This window comes from Protopterus annectens, chromosome 3.part1 (assembly GCF_019279795.1).
Source record: "Protopterus annectens isolate FY-2018-M chromosome 3.part1, PAN1.0, whole genome shotgun sequence".
In the NCBI taxonomy this organism is placed as follows: Eukaryota; Metazoa; Chordata; order Ceratodontiformes; family Protopteridae; genus Protopterus; species Protopterus annectens.
The window spans coordinates 1,586,648,983-1,586,670,225 of record NC_056732.1 but is presented as its reverse complement, the minus strand read 5'-3'; the positions used below and the strand labels follow the sequence as shown (position 1 = coordinate 1,586,670,225).

Sequence of the window (21,243 nt, the reverse complement as noted above, 5' to 3'; positions counted from 1 at the left end):
GATGTTCCAAGAGCAATCTCCACAGAAACCAGCTGGGGACAAGCTTTTCTTGGTACAAAAATTTCTTGAAAGACCCAGGGAGACAGACAAGATGCAGGATATTCTCAGCCCCAGGTCTAAGGAAACAAAGTTTTCAAAAGAAACTGGCGGAGGAAACGCCATCTGCTGGGCTCACCTTCCCCACCAGAAGAGTCAAGATGGAAATGAAGAGGCGGCTCCAGGCTTGACTAATCCATTTCAATGAACTTGAAAAGGAAACTGGATGGCCCTGCCTCATGGTCTCACCAAACAGTTTGGTGTTCCATAAATGCAACAGGCAAGTAGCCACTCACCCCAGTGGCAGAGGACCAAAATCAATTCAGAGGTCACTTCTCACCTTGTAACAGCCACACCGGTTTACTTTTCCAAAAATGGCCGACTGGCTTCAATTTACCTCCACCAAGGTTTCCGGTTGTTTTATATACTATTGAAAGTATGTTTTTCATCTGCTAATTAAAGGAAGTCTTAATATCAAAATTAAAAGATGGTTTAACTTTAATTGTCGCAAACAGGTCAACTACCAAAGGAAATAAGTTGGCCAGAATTGGTGTTTCTTGCAACTCTAAACAAATGGCAGCAAAGCAGATCCCCAAAAACAGGTTTGGATGCTCTTTGAACCAAAGGATATCAGACATTCAAAAATTGGTGTCACTTCTTCTCAACAACAACAGGCCATAGCCATCATTCATTCCTCCTGTAAGCCAATGGGAGGCAGCATTATGCTCTCATCTCGGGAAGACCAACAGTCATGCCCCTGATCTTCCCCTATTAACTGATTTTCACCAAACTCCATACCTTCATGCATGCAATGTCTTCCCATTATGATCCGCCAAAAAACAGCATTATCAGAGCCTCACAGTCCCCTCCTCGACTCAGCCAAGCAGATACCACCTGCACATATGAGTCCTGCACTTGATCCCCCAGGTGATGTGGGCACCAAAAGGGCAGAAGACCAGATCAGGATGGAGCAGGATGAGATGCAGACTGCACAATGCAGCCCCTTTCACATACTGTTCTGGGAGAAGTAGCAGTGCTTCAGAGAATCGGTCTGCAATGATTGACTTACTGACCAGGCTGATTTCTGCAATCCTGGCTCATCAGATGTCTGTAGTGAACATACATCCAAGTATTGCAGACAAGTTGAGAAGAGCCCCTCTCATTGCCTCCACCTCGGTGCAAACATTAGAGACTCTTCTTCTCAGCGTTTTTTGATACCTTAGCACACAAGTCTGCAAGATTTTGCTCTCTAGTCCCACAGCAAGTGCTCCTTCCCGTCAGCTCTGTATCTTTCTCATTTCTCACCCAAAGGTCTCCGTTCTCCTCAGAAAGCTCTCTCAGCCTTTACCAGCAAATTTTTCCCTTTTTGCCTGATTCCAAGTTTGCTCCAAAGCTTCCCTCACCAGAGGCCTCATTGATCCTCATTGCTCCTTACTGGTTTCTCTAGTCACCTTCTCTCTTCTGTCATCGATTTCTTTTTGCCTCCACAATCTCATCTTAATCTGCTTCTCAGATCTTCTTTTCTCATGTCGTCTCATGCTGACCTTACTCTCCCTTTCACTACTGATCCTGGTTCCTACAGTTCCAACCGTTGCTTTTATCTCTCATCTGGACACCTCCTCTTCCTCCATATCCTTCTCAGACATCTTTCTTCACTTCCAACTCTAGCATAGATCCCTCACCTTTCTGCCAATCTCCTTCCATACATATTTTTCCTCTCATGCATCACACTTTCCATCTATTTTATAAGAGAAAGCGGCCATTCTCTTTCATCTTCCTTCATCCAAGTAAGTCTGATTTTAGCCTTTTGTCCTAATTCTTCCTTTGCATGTGGAAAAGGTTTACTTCCTTCCTCATCTCCCCAAACTTCTCTCCTTGATTTTTCAAAGGAGTTCTTTAATCTCAGATCTCCTCCCAATAATTGCTATTCTTTCACTTTTCTAAATTTTCTTCTTTCTAAAGAATCATCTTGTCCTCCTTCTTATGGTCCCTCCATTTCTTTCTTTTATCTTTACTTAAAGTTTCTTTTCTTTGGCAGCCATTCTTTTCCTCCTTCATTTTTCAGATTCAAAACTGTTCTCTTCTTATTGATTTGTTCCCTTCTAACTAACCAGTTCATTTATCACCTAATACCGTTCTTGGATCCAAACATTCATTATAACACTCCCATCAGACCTTGAGAGCTAACTTAATGATCTGATCCTTATCTCTTGTTCCATTCTGAAAAAAAATTCCATTACCATCATGTGTCCTATCCAATTATTGATTCACTCTTTCTCAAATTAAATTTTCATGCATTCAGATAAACTGCCAAAAGCCTATCTTAGCAAACAGGAAGGAACACCAGTTTCAAAGGTATCATTAACACGCTTCAGAACATTGGCAGAATGCCTTGTTCTTGAGGTTAAGGTTCAAAAGGACTGCCTAATTCCATTAAAATGTCATCTTCCAGAGCTCTCCTACTGACTTTTCCTTTCCAGACAGACTTCCCATCTGCTTCACCAGACCAGCGGCCTTTTGGTTCCCTCCTCACACTCCACTGCCTATTGACACCATTGGAGCAGCTTTCTTATAATAGGGCTACTTTCTATTATTCCAAGCTTTATGAACTGTGTTCTTCTAGGCTGTTGGACGATTGCCTAGTGGCTACAGAGGCACAAGTTTGTTCCTGAGATCTCACCCAACACTTCTAGCTAGGTTTATGCCATAGCGTTCCATGTTAGTTTCGTCCCATGGAGATTTACCCAGAGGCTTTCTCCCACCTGAGGGTCCCTGTGTTGGACAGTTTCCTCAGGAGTTGTTTAAGCTGGGTTACTTTACTTACCAGATCCCTAGGTATATTCTATTATGCATATTTCTTGTTTCGGATAGCGGCTGGTTTTCTTCTATTATTTAGAGGTCTTTTCTTAATCACAGTTGTCACCCCCTCTCTTCCTGCTGTTAGAGGAAGAAAGATCTTCACAGTTTATATAGCCTTATGGAAGGTAGGTCAGGGAGCTACGGAGTTTATGTGTATATTAAACTACTGGTACAGAAGTTTGTGTTATGTGCTGAGCTTCAAAAATGTAACCACACTGTACCTTGCTGGAGAAGAGCAGAAATGTATATGGACTATATGTCTATGCAAATGTTGCTTACGACTATGCTATAAAGTTAGCTAATGCAAAGAGACGGAATGTCTAGAGCTAGGAGGTTTTCTTATGGTCTGGAAACAGAAATAATTACAGGTTTCAAAGGTAAAAGTGTTTAACTGTTTTACGACTTCCAGTTCCAGACAAACTTCTGAAAAGTAAGTATTTTTGACACAGAGGTGATAAAGAATGATGTAATCTGAGGTAACCCAGCAGAAATGTGTGATAGTAACTTAAGAACTATCTCAGAGAGTGAGTCTGTGCATTTTGTATTTGTCTTTGGATCTGACAACATCCTCTCATCAGCACTTGTCTGGCTGTGTAAGTAAGACTTAGATTACAGTGATTTCTCTTAGAGATGGATAGGAACTTAGTAAGATTAGTTGAGATGTTTCTGTATTTATGTGAAACTTTCCTGCAATGTTGTTTTAAAATATTTCCTGTGATTTTGAACTCTGTTGTCACTATGTTGAGTTATTGAGTATTGTCTTGTGGTTTTATTTATTATTAAATATATTTAAACCTTTTAATTGTGGCTGGTTTGTTTAGAGATAGTTAAGCTCTTAGAGCACTTGCATGTATTTGTTGACACTGTATAGGCCACTCTTAAATAGCTTTAGTCTGGGACACACCATTTGGATAATAGTAACATTACATAGAAGAATTGGTCACCCTTTGGGAAGGGCCTTATAGTGACTGATAAGAGTCGTTGGTGGCAGCTGATAGTACCTTAGAGTCTGGGAAGAAGGGGGCATAGTTAATGAACCTGTGCCAACTTTCCCCAGGAGTGTTCTTGTGTGTGTATATAAATCAAATCTCAAAGTGCGTGTGTGTGTCTGTGTCAACTACTTGGGCAGGGTCATGAAACACTGGTTGGACAGAGGGTGCTGGAGATTTTGGTGTGATCACTCAGCTGAGATCTTAACCCTATAGCTGTGCCATCTTATTGGGAATCTGGATAATGAGAGAGCAACCAGCCCCAGGCTGACTGTGATCTCTGTGTGCCCTTAAGGCAAGTTGTACTTTACTGTGTGTCTACTTGTCATCCTCCCAATGTACACATCCCTCACTGGTGCAAGTGGTGAGCATTGAGTCTCCTTTACTGGGCCAGTGCGGGGGCATCACAACATCAACAAGCAGGGGAGCAGTTGATTATCCCCTTGGTGCAGATTGGCTGTGGAGGCATGAAATTGTTGTAAGCATTAGTATAACCACCCAGGGCATCCTACATTCTTTCTGAAGAATAGTTCCTCACAAAACAGCACAGAGCAGCTCACTAAGACAAATGTAGACCCTCATGAATGGATACACCTTTTATGGAAAGACTGTACCAGGTAAGTTAAGGACCCATTGTGCTAGAACCACAGTAGCCGCTATTGCCATTTTTGATGGAGGGGTGTCTTCAGTCTTTTTAGGAGCAGCAACTCAGTCCTCCTATATTTTCAAGACATTGCCTGTGGAGCACTGCAAGATTTATTAACTTAATGTCAGGGCTAAGCAACCACTTGGCCATGTGCTTTGGGAATCTTTCCAAATGTGAAGACTGATGCAGCAGTGCATTATATGAGGAACATAGTAAAGTTGTGTTAGGAACTTAAAGTAGTTGCAGATGCTTCTGAAAATGTTGCCAGTTGCGGTAATATCCCCCTCCCTCTACTTCTCTTCCTTTGTGGAAATTCAAGGTCTAGGGCTGATACACAGTCACCTGACTTCCGTCTTTGCTACCAACAGTAAGCATCCTACCTCCTTAACTTTATGTAGAACCTGGATTGTCATGGTTGCTGTAGCTAGGAACAGTCTTTCTTTTCTTGGTCCACCTGTTCATGTAGTACTGTGGATCAGCTACATGTTCCTGGAAGCTGTCCAGCAAGAAAGAACCAAAGGTGGTCTTGGCAGTGTCCCTCATACCTCTGATATGTTGACATCTAGGTGGGAGAATACCTGCCTTGCTTACTGGGGGGAAGGTACAAAGCTCAAGAAGTCAGGCCAGATATCATATTTGTGACTTTGGCCACAGAAAGCCTGAAGACTACTGCAGCAGTGAACATACTTGAACATTTACTTTGAAGGTAAGTCCCTAAAACAGATGTGCTTTCTTAAAGGGAGCACATCAGGCATCCATTGGAAATAACTGGTGAGTGGAAAGCTGTAGGAAACTGGTGTGATAGTATGAGTGTGTTCGGTGTTGCAGCAGTTTTCATAGAATGCAAATACATAAAAAATAGGCATTGTACTGAAGAATGAATTTGCTAGTCCCTGCTGAACAAAAATGAGTAGAAAAAAAGAGTTGTAGTAATATGTAGAAAAATAATTTGTTCTGAATCAAAATAAACTAGGGCTGTATTTGTTCATAGTGCTCATTTTTGTTGTATTTAGGGATACTGGAACAAGTCTTGGAATTGGTACAGGTGTTGGGATTCCTCGACTGGAGTCGGCAGAAGCTTATTCTCGTGAAGCCAGAATCTTAGACATCTTGTCAAGGTACCAAACGTCTGCTCTGTCTGGAAGCGAGACCTTTGATAGATTTTAAAAATCATTTAAATTAATTTAATTTTATTAAATTTCTAAGATAATGTAAGTCATAGATTATGGCTGATGGTCATCTGGAAATTCAAAATATTTGTTTCAAAGATTAATAGATCGCATTAACATTGTCACTGGTAATATTAACCTCAGTACTGGTAATATTAAAAGGCCACAAGACTATGGTGGGAAAACAGGACCTCCACCTACGCTTTTGATGATTAAAGTTTAATTGGTGGAATGGGGGGGGGGGGTAGGTGATGTGGTAGCTTATGTTTTTTTATTTGGTGTAGGTGAGATGGAAAATATCTCTAGTCTTAATTTTTGTCTTGGTGATGGTGTTTCACTACCAGGCAGACATGTGACTCTAGGTTAACACTTATTTATGGGTGTGATTGTTGAAGCAGATACTAACATCCACCTTGACAACTTATTACACAGGTGTAAAGGAGACATAGGAAGTCCACTGTAGAATGGCCTGCCATGCTGTGCATCTGGCTTGTACTTAGAGAAAGAAAGTGAATGGGGTCATATATCTTATAAGGATCTACGATTAACATCACTAAGGGCTTTTCATCCAGAAAAAAGGTCAGTGTCCCACTGTACTCATCCCTCATTAGACCCATCATAGAGTACAACGCCCCATTTGGTATGTACCTCACAAGGCATCTGCAACAACTGGAAAGGCCGCCGAAACACCTCACTAAAAGAATCACAGGCCTAAAGCAGATGCCCTCTGCTGACCAACTAGAAAACTCCAGCAATACTCTGTCACATATCGTCTACTCAGAGGCGATCTCTGCTTAACATACAAGGCCATGTCAAGCCCAGAGCTGTTAGACATGTTACATTTAAAGAAGTACCAGTCCATCAGCGACACATGCTCCAGGGACCTACCTATCATCACAATAAACAAAACATGCTGATGGGATAGGTTCCTGACCCAGACATTCCCCATACTCTGGAATAGACTGCTCATATGTGTCAAGCAGAGTACCTCCTTGGCCGTCTTCAAAAGGAACCTTGACGACTTGACGGGAGATAGGAAATTTACCCCGGGGATCACGTCAGTCGCCCTACTGAACAGGGGTCCAGGGAAGTAAATATTGTGGGAAGAAATAGCCAGGGAATTGTTATGGCTAGGCTTGTATAGGTCCTAGGGCCGATAGCCTAGTACCAACCTATGAACAATGATCCCAGAGTACTTGAGAGGTTGACTTTAGTATTGCATGGATGAGTACTTTTCCAAAAGAATTTATAACTTCAGTATTTATGCCTGACTCTTGTTGTTTAGGAGAAAACAAAATTCCAGTTGTGGTGCCTTGGTGGGTGTGGTGATTAAAAGTGCCATTACAAGCAGCTTAATCACTTCTTTCTGTACTGCTTGGGCTTATGCAAGTGGAGTGTTTTTAGAGTAAATGAATTGCTAGTTTTTGTTTGTATGTTCTTGGGTTGATGTTTAAAAGAAGAACTTAAAATTTTCATGGGTTTCATCCAGTTAGACAAGTAGCAAAGTATATGATGTAATGTCAGGGAGCCTCTTGGCTGTGTGTTTATTCTCTTCTTTTCTGAGCCTGATTTCTTTTCATCAAAATTCCATCTTCTTTGGTATCTCTCTATCTGTACTGAAGCCCACCATGATGTAAAATGTTAGCTAGATAAATGTGTTGGTCCTCAGAACTTGAGAGATTAGGATTAAGGATTTTGCTCCACTGTTGAATGATTATCACGATATTTCTGATCTTGATCCTTGCTTTCTTATGCATTTCATCACATTAAAGGTAAATGACTGTGTGGTCTTTAAATTATCAGTCAAAATCCACACTAGAATGTCCTATATTTTATTGAAGAATAGGATGCTGTTGAAAACTGGAACAAGTATCAGAGGATTCTTAAAGGAAGTTCTTCATATCTAAGCAAGGGAAAGTTGTTGACTCCCTTCATAAAAATGCGCCGTGGTCAAGGGTTCTTCATAGGCATTGTCACAGGGTAGGTATTCAGGAGCCTGAAAGAATTATGTCCAAGCCTGAACATCCTTGAGGTATGCCCTTGTTCCTCCTGCCACTAAGATCCTGCAGATCGTCTATTCACTTTCTACTGGTGAAGAATGAATCCGTAAGCAATCCTTAGCAATGATTGACAGCATAGGTGTAAAACGTAGATGCATCAGTCATCTGTATTGTGCAAAAAAAACTTCTGTGCATGAAGTGTGACATTTAACTTTGATTTTTGAGTAAACAGAATGAGGAGATTAGATTTTGCTGATGTTCATCGTGTTACCCTGCTGCAGTCATCACACTCGGGGTTATCCTGTCGTCAGGCGGTCCCGCAGTCAGCCTGAATTCCAAAGTCTTGGTACGGTGTCGGTTGCTGTCGCTTCTTCCCTGACATCAGTGCGCCAGGGGTATATAGGAGGCATCCGACGCCATTTTCTTCAGTCTTTCTTGCCGCGCGGTGCCCGAAGCAGAAGCAGTTCGCAAGTGCCGGTCGGCCGACTCCTGAGATTTTTGAAGTCAAATTTCAGATCCGAAGTCTTCAATAAAGCTAAGTACCCCGTTGGGGAAACTTTTCTTGCCTCAGACCGATGTAAAAGTTAACAATTGTATTTCTTGTGGGAAGCAAATACCTCATAAGGACTTTCATTCTTATTGTATACCTTGCCTAGGCCCAGACCACGACGTCACTGGTTGTCGGTTTTGTGCTAGGTTCAATAAGCGAACTGTAAAGCGATGCTTTGATTTCGCACTACACTACTTCGGTAGGAAATTTAATTACACTATGCCGTCGGAGCAACCGACTACCGGCGTGCATAAAAAATGCAAAGATAAAGACAGGCAGCCTAGATCCAAGCCAGGCTCCGAGGCCTCGGCTGGGCCAGTTGTCGGTTCACCGGTTTTCAGTGAGGCACCTACGCAGCCCCTGGCTACCGCAGAATTGGAACCCCAGACCGCTTCGGATTCTCTGGCTGAGAGTTTTAGGCCGACGCAGCCATTTTCTTTAGACCCTACCGACGACACTGCAGAAGGAGAGGCCGGTGCTGCAGAAACACCTTCGGTTTTAGAAGGTGTCTTCAGACCGACTACTCTAACCATAAAATCTTATGCTAAGCTTAAGACTCCTCTAAAACCAGAAAAGATTGCACTTCAGTCTCCAGTTCAAAGCCCCATGCCTAAGAAACAGATGCTTAAAATGGCTGAAGATTTGATTTCTTTAATCAGGAGTTCCCAACCCCCACCTGACAAAAGGCCTAGACAAGAGGAGGATTATGCCTCCTCTGATCAAGTGTCTATTTCCTCAGGCTCCTCTGAGGAACAGGATTACTCCTTTCCCCCTTATGAAGATTCTGATGCTGAGGATTCCATTCCCACAGCTTCTCCCCCTGAAGACTATTCCTTTGGGGAAACCTTACATACCATGAGGGAACATTTCCACTGGGAAGGTCAGGACTACTCCGACTCAAAGAAAAGGCTCCAAGAGTTTCTTTTGCTCCCCCAGCACAGACCACTTGCTATCCCCCCAGTTTTAGACATTGTGGATGATGTTTACTTAGAATCTAGTCTAAATCCAGATTCTCTGCCTCCTGCTCCAGCCAAACCAGATATATACTAAAGAGTGCCTGACTCACACAAATTCCTTTACTAAAGCCCTGTTGATGATCCAGAGACAATCTCCCAGGGTCCCAAAGGGGCTAAGGCTTCTATGGCTAAAAATCCTGTACCCTCTGAAAGGGACTCCAGAGCACTAGATAGGTGGGGGAAGAAGGTTTGCACCTCAGCTACTCTAGCTATGAGAGCACTAAATTGTCAATTTCACATGCTTAAATACCAGCAATTCCTAATGTCTCAAATAAAACAAAAGATGAGCACGCACCCTCAACAGTCTGAATTCAAGGAAATGCAGGATCTGTTGCATGCAGCTGAACAGGTGGGCAAACGTACTTTACAATGTGGATTTGATTCCTTGGAAGCTTCCTGTAGAGCAGCTGTTACTGGGTCTGTTATACGTAGGCATGCTTGGTTAAAGGAACAAACTCTGCCTGATCATGTTAAAGCAAAGTTGCTAGATGCACCCTTACAGCAGGATGCCCTATTTGGGGTTAAAGCAGAAGAAGTTTTAAAGAAAATGGAGGATAAGGCAAAATCTATGCAGACGGTCAAAGATTTCTTACAGGTTCAGCCCCCACGCTTCAGCAGAAATTGGCCAACAGAAACTTGGTCCTTTCCAGCTACTGACAGACCGCAGAGGGGTAAATACAGGCGCCCAAGAGGCAGAGGACAAGCACAAGTCCATTACAAACCTCGACAATGGGGCACTGCATCACAGAAGGGAGGAGAAGACAGGTCCCAAACTACTAGAAGGCAAACACAATGACTTAAACCTCAAACTGCCAAGCAAAACTCTCTTGGCAGCTCCCTTGGGAGGAAAATTAGCATTTTTTTCAGACAGCTGGCGCATTGTCACAAAGGACAAATGGGTCCTAGACATTATCTCACAAGGATACAGATTCCATTTCCACACCTTGCCAAGGACAAAAGGAATGCCAAACATGCCACAAAATCAGTGGGCAGAGGCACAAAAACAATTACAGCTCTCATGGACATGAGAGCCATTCAACTGGTACCTACACGGGAGGAAGGCCAAGGATTTTACTCAAGGCTCTTTCTAGTCCCCAGAAAGGACAATGCTTGGAGACCCATTATGGACCTTTCAATTCTAAACATCTTCTTACAAGTACCCAAATTCAAGATGCTAACACTACAGCAGCTTCTTCCTATGTTGGGCAAGGAAGCATGGCTAGTAACGTTGGACCTCAAGGAGGCATACCTGCATGTCCCTATCAGGCAAAATTGCAGAAGATACCTCCATTTCATTGCAGGTTCAGCCCATTACCAATTCTCTGCACTGCCCTTTGGCTTATCCACTGCGCCCAGGGTCTTCACAAAATGCCTGGCACCAGTAATTGCATACTGCAGACAAAGAGGAATTCAAATATACCCATACCTGGACGATTGCCTCATCCAAGCAGAAAGCAAGGACATTCTCTTACAACGTCTGGCTTTTGTAAAACACCTTCGAAGTTGCCTAGGGTACACAGTAAATGAAAAAAAATCAAAGCTAGTGCCCTCACAAAATGACATTCCTGGTGCCAGCTTGAATACAACGGCCCAGATGGCTTATCTGACGCCAGACAAACAACTACAACTGACTCAATACTTCAAAACAATGGCAACAAAGACCCAACTCCCTGCAAGACAAATTCTGCAGGCCTTGGGCTTCATGGCATCTTGCATACTACTAATACCATTTGCAAAACTGCATATGAGGAAATTACAGTGGTACCTAAAAAGCGTATGGACTCAACACAGCCACAGCTTGGACACAATGATATCTCTCATTCCCTGCCTTCAACAAGAGTTTCTATGGTGGTCACAGGCATGTCACCTCAACAAGGGTCAGCCTTTCACTTTGCCCCCAGCCAGGCAAACTATGACAACAGATGCATCGGACTATGCCTGGGGGGGCCCACATGGCAGGACGGTGCGTTCAAGGCATATGGACTGCAGATCAAAGGAATCTGTACATCAGTCAAAAAGAAATGCTAGCTGTACAGAATGCCCTGACAGCCTTCAAGGACCTCTTACATCCAGGACAGCTTACAGTAAGGACGGAAAACACCACAGTAATGTGGTACATAAACAGACAAGGGGGTACACACTCCTACCCTCTATGCAGGCAAGCAATGACCTTGTGGAACACAGCACTGGCTTACCAAGTTCAATTACAAGCTCAATTCCTGTCAGGAAAAAAGAACACATTGGCAGACGACCTAAGCAGAAACATCATGGATCCCCACGAGTGGAAACTTGATCCACAAGTATTTGCAATGATAACTCAAAAATGGGGGCACCCAGACATAGACCTGTTTGCCAGCCCCCAAAACTACCAGCTACCAACATTTTGTACAAGGACATTTCACCATCAAGCTTGGAAAGTGGACTCAGTCTCATTCAGTTGGAAAAAGCTGACAGTATATGCCTTCCCTCCATTGCCCCTTCTCACAAAGGTGTTGCTGAAAGTCAGGATGGAGAGACCCCAAATGATACTCATTGCCCCAGACTGGCCACGCCAGCACTGGTACCCACTATTAAGGAATATGACCCAGGGCCCACCATGGATTTTACCACAAATTACTCATCTGCTCACACAGCAAGACAGTCAGATTCTACACAGCCAACTCAAAACCTTAAATTTGGCTGCATGGCAAATCACCTAAGCAACCAGCCAGCTCCTCTTTCACAAGCTGTTATGGATGTTATTCTGGAAGCCAGGAGGCCCAGCACCAGGAAAGCCTACTCAGACAAATGGAAAAGGTTTTGCGCATGGAACCAAGCTAAAGGCCAAAATACCCTTCAGCCAGACATACCTCAGATTCTACAATATTTAACTGAGATGTTACACAAAGGGCTTTCTTTTTCATCTATTAAAATCCACGCTTCAGCTATTTCAGCTCACTACAACACGGATCCTCCCTTATTTTCACATCCACTTCTAAGGCAGTTTCTCAGAGGGGCCAAAAACATTAGGCCTCCCAGGAGAGCACCAACACCAACCTGGGACCTCAATTTTGTTCTGGAAAAACTTACGCTACCTCCTTTTGAACCAGTTTTTTCAGCTGACTTAAAGTTTATATCATGGAAGACTGCCCTGCTGCCAGCAATAACTTCAGCCAGAAGAGTCTCAGAGCTTCAGGCACTAATGGCAGTAGAGCCTTTCCTCATTTTTCATCAAGACAGAGTTTCTCTACGAACTAACCCCTCCTTTATGCCTAAGGTGGTATCCAGTGTGGCTCTAAATCAAACCATCCATTTTACCCACCTTCTTTCCAAATCCACAGAACAAAGGAGAAAGACTCCTGCACTCCTTGGACATTCACAGGCAAGTACGTTACTACTTGGATAAAACTAAGGTTTTCAGAAAATCTGACCAGCTCTTTGTATCGTATGCTACAGCATCACAAGGAAAGGCTATCTCAAAACAGACCATTTCCAAATGGATAGGACATTGTATACGTTTTTGCTACACCCACCATGGAAAACCAGTTCCTGCTAGCATAAGGCCCCACTCTACCAGGGCAGCAGCTACATCTACAGCCTTCCTCAGGGTGGTGAAAACCAAGGATATTTTGGAAGCTGCAACTTTGAGTTCAGTACACATCTTCACCAAACACTATCACTTACCACTTTACTCTAAGACTAGAGCTGGCTTCGCCACTGCAGTTTTGCAGGGCCTTCTAGCCTCCTCTAACCCTGTTTGACTCCACCTCCCATCCTTAGCTTTGGGATTCTACCCAAGTGTGATGACTACAGCAGGGTAACACGATGGACATAGTACAGTTTTGTACCTACCATAAATGTAGATGTTCGAGTGTATACCCTGCTGCAGTCCAGGTTACCCACCCTCCATCCCCTCTGACCTAACTAAAACCTTTCAATGCCTTGAAATCTGATACAACCTTGGTGGTGTATTTGCTTATAGTTGGAAGGATATTTTGTTTGTGCTAAACTTTTATTATTGGTACTATCTACTGACCACTTTTTTGGGGGGCACCTGACATCTGGGGCAAGAAAAACTGAAGAAAATGGCGTTGGATGCCTCCTATATACCCCTGGCGCACTGATGTCAGGGAAGAAGCGACAGCAACCGACGCCGGACCAAGACTTTGGAATTCAGGCCGACTGTGGGACCGCCTGATGACAGGATAACCCAAGTGTGATGACTGCAGCAAGGTATACACTCTAACATCTACATTTATGGTAGGTACAAAACTGTACTTTCCCAGAAAACAGTGCAATTATCAAGAAATCTCCCAGAAAGGGGTAAGCATATTTTTTTTGCCAGTAGTGCTGTGTACAAATCTTGTAAATATGTTTAGTGAATTGACTCAGATTTGTTTCCTATGTATTGAACAAGAGGATGTTCTAGTTATTCAATGTGGTCTCATTATATTATGCTGTACAAATGTTTAATAATGGCTGATGCAGTGGAGAACATTTGAACTGTTCCCATTGGAAACAGTTGTTAGTTAAGTTTCGTGCCTGTTATTTTTGTTGAAAGCCTTAACTCTTTCAAGTATTATTTCAACATGGGGTTCCTTATAGTTGAATGGGTAAAGTCATTTGCTGTGTAAGTGATGCTTTAAAAATTAGATCTGATGTTATCTTTTCTGTGTAAATATGGGTCTTCAGATCCGCCTTCAGCTACTTTCAAACTTTTGGATCCAGTGCTCAGGCTCCTCCCCTACCCCTAATACCGGTGCTGATGGAAATACCTCATATCCCTCTTGCTGCTACAAGAGTAGAACGGATCTGTTGGTGCTGTTAGGAGAGAAGTGTATTGTAATTCTACTTTTTTTTACTCTCTCAATATATATATATATATATATATATACACACACACACACACACACACACACACATGTGTGGGTGTGTGTGTGTGTGTGTGTGTGTGTGTGTGTGTGTGTGTGTGTGTGTGTGTGTGTGTGTGTGTGTGTGTGTGTGTGTATATCATAATCTTCTAATCTTTCTGGTAAGGTAGGGTTCCTATCTGCTCATCCCCTAAGCCCATTTCTTGTTCTTTGCTTTGGGTGTCGAACAACTTGTACCGCTATTTCTCCTTTCATTAAAAAAAAAAGTTTGTCATTGCTATATGTTTAGCTAGTTAATGTTTTTATTGTTTTTTGTTTTCTTCTTATCTGTTTGACTTTTTTGTAGGATGTCAGACAAACTGGTTTCAAAAAGTGTGTGGCTTGTACTCACAAGCGACCCCAACTGGATTTACATGACAAATGTGTCTATTGCATGTGTCCTTCACACTTGGACACCTCCTGTTCCATCTGTGAAGCCTGTGACCAACAGGCCATTGTTGAGAAAAGGCAAAAATTGATTATGAAAGGGCTTCTCCCAACCCTGTGGGAGAGAGCACTTCTCTCTCCTCAAAATCTTTTTTTCCTCCTAAAATAAATGGCTGAAAAAACTAAAAACAAAACATACAAAAAAAAAACAAAACAAAAATAAAACAAGGAAAGAGAAACAAAAGGGGAGGTCTAAACACTTGAGAAAGAGGTCCCAGATCATTCATTTTCCTTGGATTTGGCCTTAGAATTAGTAAAACCGTTGGAGCCAACACTCTTCACTGATCTGACAAATGCAGAGGAACTCTTGGAAGCCTATATGCTGTATGCTCCATTTCCCAGTCTTGCTAGAAAACTGATACCACTGCTCCAGACCTCCCTCTGCTGCTTCATCCTTCTGATCAGTCAGGTTTTGTAGGATCCTTACCAAAGCAGATATGGACAACATGATGAGGAGATTTCTTTGGATCCATATCCAATTGGTGGTCCTTCCAGATCCCCCTTCCCATGCTCAGTAGTTTCTCCCTCTCCAATCCAGCCTTTCAGCTTGGAGTCCTTGTATCCGATTTCCACCTGGGTAAAGTCTGCATCGAAGCCTAGGTGTAGTTCTTTGTCAGTGAGTTCTTCAATTCAGGCAGTTCAGACCACTTCGGAGCCATCTAAGTCTCGGAGATGAACAGTCTGTGAAGGTTCAGAGAGGGTAGGTTTGGATGCGTGATATTTGAAGCCGATGTTCATGTTTCACTGTTGCAGTCATTACTCTTGGGTTATCCTGCTGACAGGCTACCCTCAGTCGGCCAGAATTCGAAAGTCTAGGTCCGGCGTCGGTTGCTGTCGCCTCTTCCCTGATGTCAGTGCGCCAGGGGTATAAAAGATGCAGCTGAAGCCATTTTCTTCAGTCTTTCTTGCCACGCGGTGCCCGAAGCAAAAGCAGTTCGCAAGTGCCGGTCGGCCGACTCCTGAGATTTTCAAATCCGAATTTCAGAACCGAAGTCTTCATTAAAGCTAAGTACCCCGTTGGAGAAACTTCACTCTTACTGTATTCCTTGCCTAGGCCCTGATCACAACGTTGCTAGCTGTCGGTTTTGTGCTAGATTTAACCAACGCACTATCAAGCGTCTGTTTGATTTTGCATTTCATTACTTTGGCCGAAGATTTAATTATATAATGCCATCGGACCAGCCGACAACCGGAGTTTACAAAAAACGCAAGGATGAGGAAAAGGATAGGCATCCGAGGTCCAAAATCGACGACGAAGCCTCTGCTAGGCCAGTCGCCGGTTCTCAGTGATGCGCTTTCGCAGCCCCTGGCGCCCGCTACCTCAGAGCCACAGGCCGCTTCCGACTCCCACGTGGAGCCGACTGTGCCTCTGGAAACTCAAGGTATTGGACACTCGGAAATCATTCCCTCAGATGGGTCTGGAGCCGCTGAGCAGGCATCAGCTTCTGAGGGTGTCTTCAGACCATCACAACTATATATATATTAAGCCATCTTCAGCTTCAAAGACAGACTAAAGCATCTCTAAAGATAAAGAAACAAGTACAGCATTCTTCTTCTCATACTTCCATGCCTAAAAACAGATGCTCAAAATGGCCGAAAACCTAATTAGTTTGATCAGGGGCTCCCATCATCCTGATAAGAGGCCTAGGCAAGAGACCGAGTATGATTCTTCTAACCAGGTTTCCATTTCCTCTGATTCCTCTTCTGAACAGGATTACTCCATGCTTCCCTATGAGGATTCTGATGCTGAAGAATCCATTCCTTCAGCCTCTCCTCCTGAGGATTATTCTTTTGTGGAAACCCTGCATACCATGAGGGAGCATTTCCACTGGGAGAACCAAGATTATTCTGAATCTAAGAAAAGGCTCAGAGACTTTCTGCTACTTCCTCAGCACAGACCCCTTGCTATTCCACCTGTTCTGGACATTGTAGATGATGTATTTTCAGAGTCCAGCCTGTCCCCTGACTCTTTACCCCCTGCACCTGCTAAGCCAGACAGATACTACAAGGTCCCGGATTCTCATAAATTCCTATATAAAAACCCCGCAGCTGACCCAGAAACTATATCTCAGGTTCCCAAAGGGGTTAAAGCTTCCACTGCAAAAAACCCTGTTCCCTCTGATAGGGATTCTAGGGCTCTAGACAGATGGGGGAAAAAAGTCTACACTTCTGCTACCCAGTCCCAATGACTTTCCTCTACCAGATCCAAGCACTTTTCATTTGGCAGCCCCCTTAGGGGGAAAACTAGCACTTTTTTCATCAAATTGGCAAATGATTACCCCAAGACAAATGGGTCCTGAACATAGTGTCGCAAGGCTACAGGTTCCATTTTCACACCCTACTAAGGTCAAAAGGTATGCCAGACCTGCCACACAATCGATGGGCAGAGGCACAAAAAATTACTGCCCTCATGGACATGAGGGCCATTCAGCAAGTACCACAACAAGAGCAGGGACAAGGATTTTACTCCAGACTCTTTCTAGTACCCAGAAAGGACAAAACCTGGAGACCAATACTGGACCTGTCTATACAAAATACGTTTCTGGAAGTTCCAAAATTCAAGATGTTGACTCTACAGCAGCTACTGCCCATGCTGGGCAAGAAGGCTTGGCTCGTAACTTTGGACCTAAAAGAGGCATACCTGCATGTCCCAATCAGACAATCTTGCAGAAGATACCTCAGATTCATAGCTGGCTCAATGCATTACCAATTCTCTGCACTGCCCTTTTATCTACTGTGCCCAGGGTCTTCACAAAATGCCTGGCACCAGTAATTGCATTTTGCAGACAAAAAGGAATTCAAATATATCCATACTTGGATGACTGCCTAATTCAAGCAGAAAACAAAGACATTCTTCTGAAGCATGTGGTGTTTGTAAAAAGATTACTAATTGGCGTAGGGTACACAGTAAACGAAAATAAATCAAAACTAGTGCCCTCTCAAGAGATAATATTCCTGGGTGCAAGCATAAATACAACTGCCCAGATGGCTTATCTCACGCCAGACAAACAAAAGCAACTGACTACTTCAAGAAATTGGCAACAAAAACCCACATCTGCAATGAAAATCCTGCAGGCCTTGGATTTAATGGCATCTTGCATTCTACTAATTCCATATGCCAGACTGCATATGAGGAAACTACAATGGTATCTAAAAAATGTTTGGACTCAGCATTGCCACAGCCTGGAGACAGTAATTGCACTAATTCCCTGCCTGCAACAGGAGTTTCGATGGTGGGCAGAAGCTTGTCACCACAACAAGGGTCTGCCATTCAGATTACCCACAGCCAGACAGACACTGACAACGGATGCATCAGATTATGCCTGGGGGACCCATATGGCAGGAAAATGTATTCAGGGCACATGGCCTGCAAACCAGATGCATCTTCACATCAATCAAAAAGAGATGCTAGCTGTTCAAAATGCCCTGACAGCTTTCAAGGACCTGCTTCATCCAGGACAGTTACTGATAAAGACAGACAACACTACGGTCATGTGGTATATAAACAAGCAGGGAGGTACACATTCCTACCCCCTCTGCAGACAAACAATGACCTTATGGGACACAGCATTGGCTTTTCATGTTCACCTGCAAGCACAATTCCTGCCAGGAAAAACAAATACTCTGGCAGATGAACTAAGCAGAAATCTCATGGATCCCCACGAATGGAAAGTGGATCCACAAGTCTTCAGCATGATAATAAGGAAATGGGGATGCCCAGACATAGATCTATTTGCCTCCCCTCACAACTGCCAATTGCAGAGATTTTGCACAAGGATTTATGACAAGCAAGCATGGAAAGTGGACGCTCTGTCCTTCAGCTGGAAAAATCTAAAGGTATATGCTTTTCCCCCACTGCCTCTCCTTCCCGGGGTACTCCTAAAGGTCAGACAAGAGAAGCCAAAAATGATACTGATTGCACCAGACTGGCCACGCCAGCACTCGTACCCAATCCTAAAGAGCGTGTCTCAAGGTCCAGCATGGATATTGCCTCAAACTTCTCACTTACTGACCCAACAAAACAATCAGATCCTGCACAGCCAACTCAGGACCTTAAATCTGGCAGCATGGTGGATAATGTAGCCATTCAGAACACTCCTCTTTCAAAAGCTGTTATGGATGTTTTCTTGGAGGCTAGGACGTCCAGTACCAGAAAATCTTATGCAGAAAAATGGAAGAGATTCTGTGCTTGGAGCCAAGAACAAGGCAGTGACACGTGTGTACCAAACATAGGCCTTTCTTTCTCATCAATTAAGATTCATGCCTCTGCCATTTCACCCATTACAATACGGAACCACCTATCTTTTCTCAGCCTTTAATAAGGCAGTACCTCAGAGGGGCCAAAAACATTAGACCTCCAAGGAGAGCACCAATTCCAGCCTGGGACCTCAATTATGTTTTGGAAAAAGTGACCCTGCCTCCTTTCGAGCCAGCATCAACAGCAGATGTTAAATTCTTATCCTGAAAACAGCTCTGCTCCTCTGCAAGGCGAGTCTCGGAGTTGCAAGCACTCATGGCTGTGGAACCTTTCATCATTTTTCATCCAGACAGGGTTTCTCTGAGAACAAACCCTACATTTATGCCTAAGGTGGTGTCCATTGTGGTCCTTAACCAAACCATTCACTTGCCTACCTTTTATCCTAACCCACAGAACAAGGGTGAGAAAATTCTGCATTCTTTGGACATACACAGGCAGTTACGCTTCTACTTAGACAGAACTAAAGCTTTCAGAAAGACTGAGCAACTTTTAGTGTCATATGCTGCAGGATCACAAGGAAAGGCTATCTCAAAACGGACTATTTCAAAATGGATAGGCCATTGCATCCGTTTCTGCTATTTTCAGCATGGCATATCAGTGCCTAAGGGCATTAGGCCTCATTCCACAAGAGCAGCAGCCACTTCAGCAGCCTTCCTCAGAGGAGTACCAACCAAAGATATCTTAGAGGCAGCAACTTGAGTTCAGTGCACACCTTCACAAAGCACTACCACTTACCTCTTTACTCTACGTCCAGAGCAGGCTTTGCCACTGCAGTTCTGCAGGGCCTCCTAGCCTCTCCTAACCCTATTTAGCCCAGCCACCCTTCCTCAGCTTTGGGATTCAACCCAAGAGTAATTACTGCAACAGTGAAATACGATGAACATAGTACAGTTGTGTACCTACCATAAATGTAGATGTTAGAGTGTATTCACTGTTGCAGTCCAGGTTACCCACCCACCATCCCCCTTTTCTTTGCTGGGACTTATCTGCTCTTCTCCATCCTATGCAACCTTTTTGGTGTATTTGCTTGTAGATGAAGGAAATGTTATTTTTGTGCATGCATTTTTATTGGCATATTTTTCAGCCTACCAATTTGGGGGCACCTGACATCTGGGGCAAGAAACCTGAAGAAAATGGCGTCGGCTGCATCTTTTATACCCCTGGCGCACACGTCCGGGAAGAGGCGACAGCAACCGACGCCGGACCTAGACTGTGGAATTCTGGCCAACTGAGGGTAGCCTGCCAGCAGGATAACCCAAGAGTAATGACTGCAACAGTGAATGCACTTGAACATCTACATTTATTGTAGGTGCACAACTGTACTTTCCTCCCTCTCAAGACTTCAGTGTTTGATAATTCCACACTAGTGTCAGTCTTGGACCCTAGTCATGCTGTGTCTCTGCCTGACCCCCTCCCTCAGGGGTTTCTGCTTCTAGGGCATGGCTCCCTGGACCTGTATTGAGCTCAGCTTCCAAAGCTTTAGGAAGACTACTCTCTCATTCCAGAGGGAAGGCTATTACCTTAAGCTTGGGTTTTTCCCTCCCCCAAAGGATCTCCGGGGTCCCAACCCTACTCTTATTGTCCCGTCTGATCAGCCAGTAGCCAGAAGTCTTGCATCTCCTCCTATGGGAGACCACATCAGCTTATGAGTCCTTCCCAGAGTGTCACTGAGGAGGTACACAAAAAGCAGAAGTACAAAAGGAGGCACATAGATTCTCCTCAAGAACCTGTCACCACTGATACTGACTTTGGCAGAGATTCTGAAAATCTGCTAGTCAAAATCTGGAAAGATAACTTTGTTGGTAAAATGTGGTCACAGCTTTGTTACGGCTGCCCCACACTGATATAAGGACAGCTTTGTTTTTCTCATTAATGTAGTTATAGATGCATTTATGCAGGATAGTATGTATTCCAGAGCCATGAGATACTTCCCCACAGATGTTTACTCCTATTGTCTGAAGTCTGCTTGATAAGTATTTTTGTCCTGAGATAGAAGCACTTCTCATTGAGTGGAATCTTTCACTAGGTTGGAAAACTGTATGAAATGAAATGAACAATAAAAATATATAGTCACGCATAGCAGGGTTAGCTAAAGTTTAATAACTCACAAAACTTTCGGACAAGGTCCTCCTTCAGTGTGTAACAAGTAGTTAAAACCCCTCCCATTTTGTACACATCTAAATTAAAATTAAAATCATATGACATAGCTTCAACAAAAAATAGCTCCCCTAAAAAGTATATAACACCCTAGACGTACATAAAACATTCAGAATATTTAGTACTTAATAAATCTTTTGACATACACTCAAAATATCATGTATGTAAACATACATGGAAAAATAGTTACAATATATATCCTAGTTCATTTCTTTAAAATTATTTGC

The 21,243-nt window shown here is 43.4% G+C and overlaps 1 protein-coding gene across 1 annotated transcript in view; it reads left to right on the top strand.

The window, feature by feature from the left end:
- LOC122797817 (msx2-interacting protein-like) overlaps positions 1-21,243 on the top strand; it is a 1,498,925-nt gene that overhangs the window by 303,338 nt on the left and 1,174,344 nt on the right. The window contains exon 5 of the mRNA XM_044066339.1: positions 5,544-5,648. Coding sequence (XP_043922274.1) covers positions 5,544-5,648 — 105 coding nt within the window. The remainder of the gene's footprint in view (positions 1-5,543; positions 5,649-21,243) is intronic.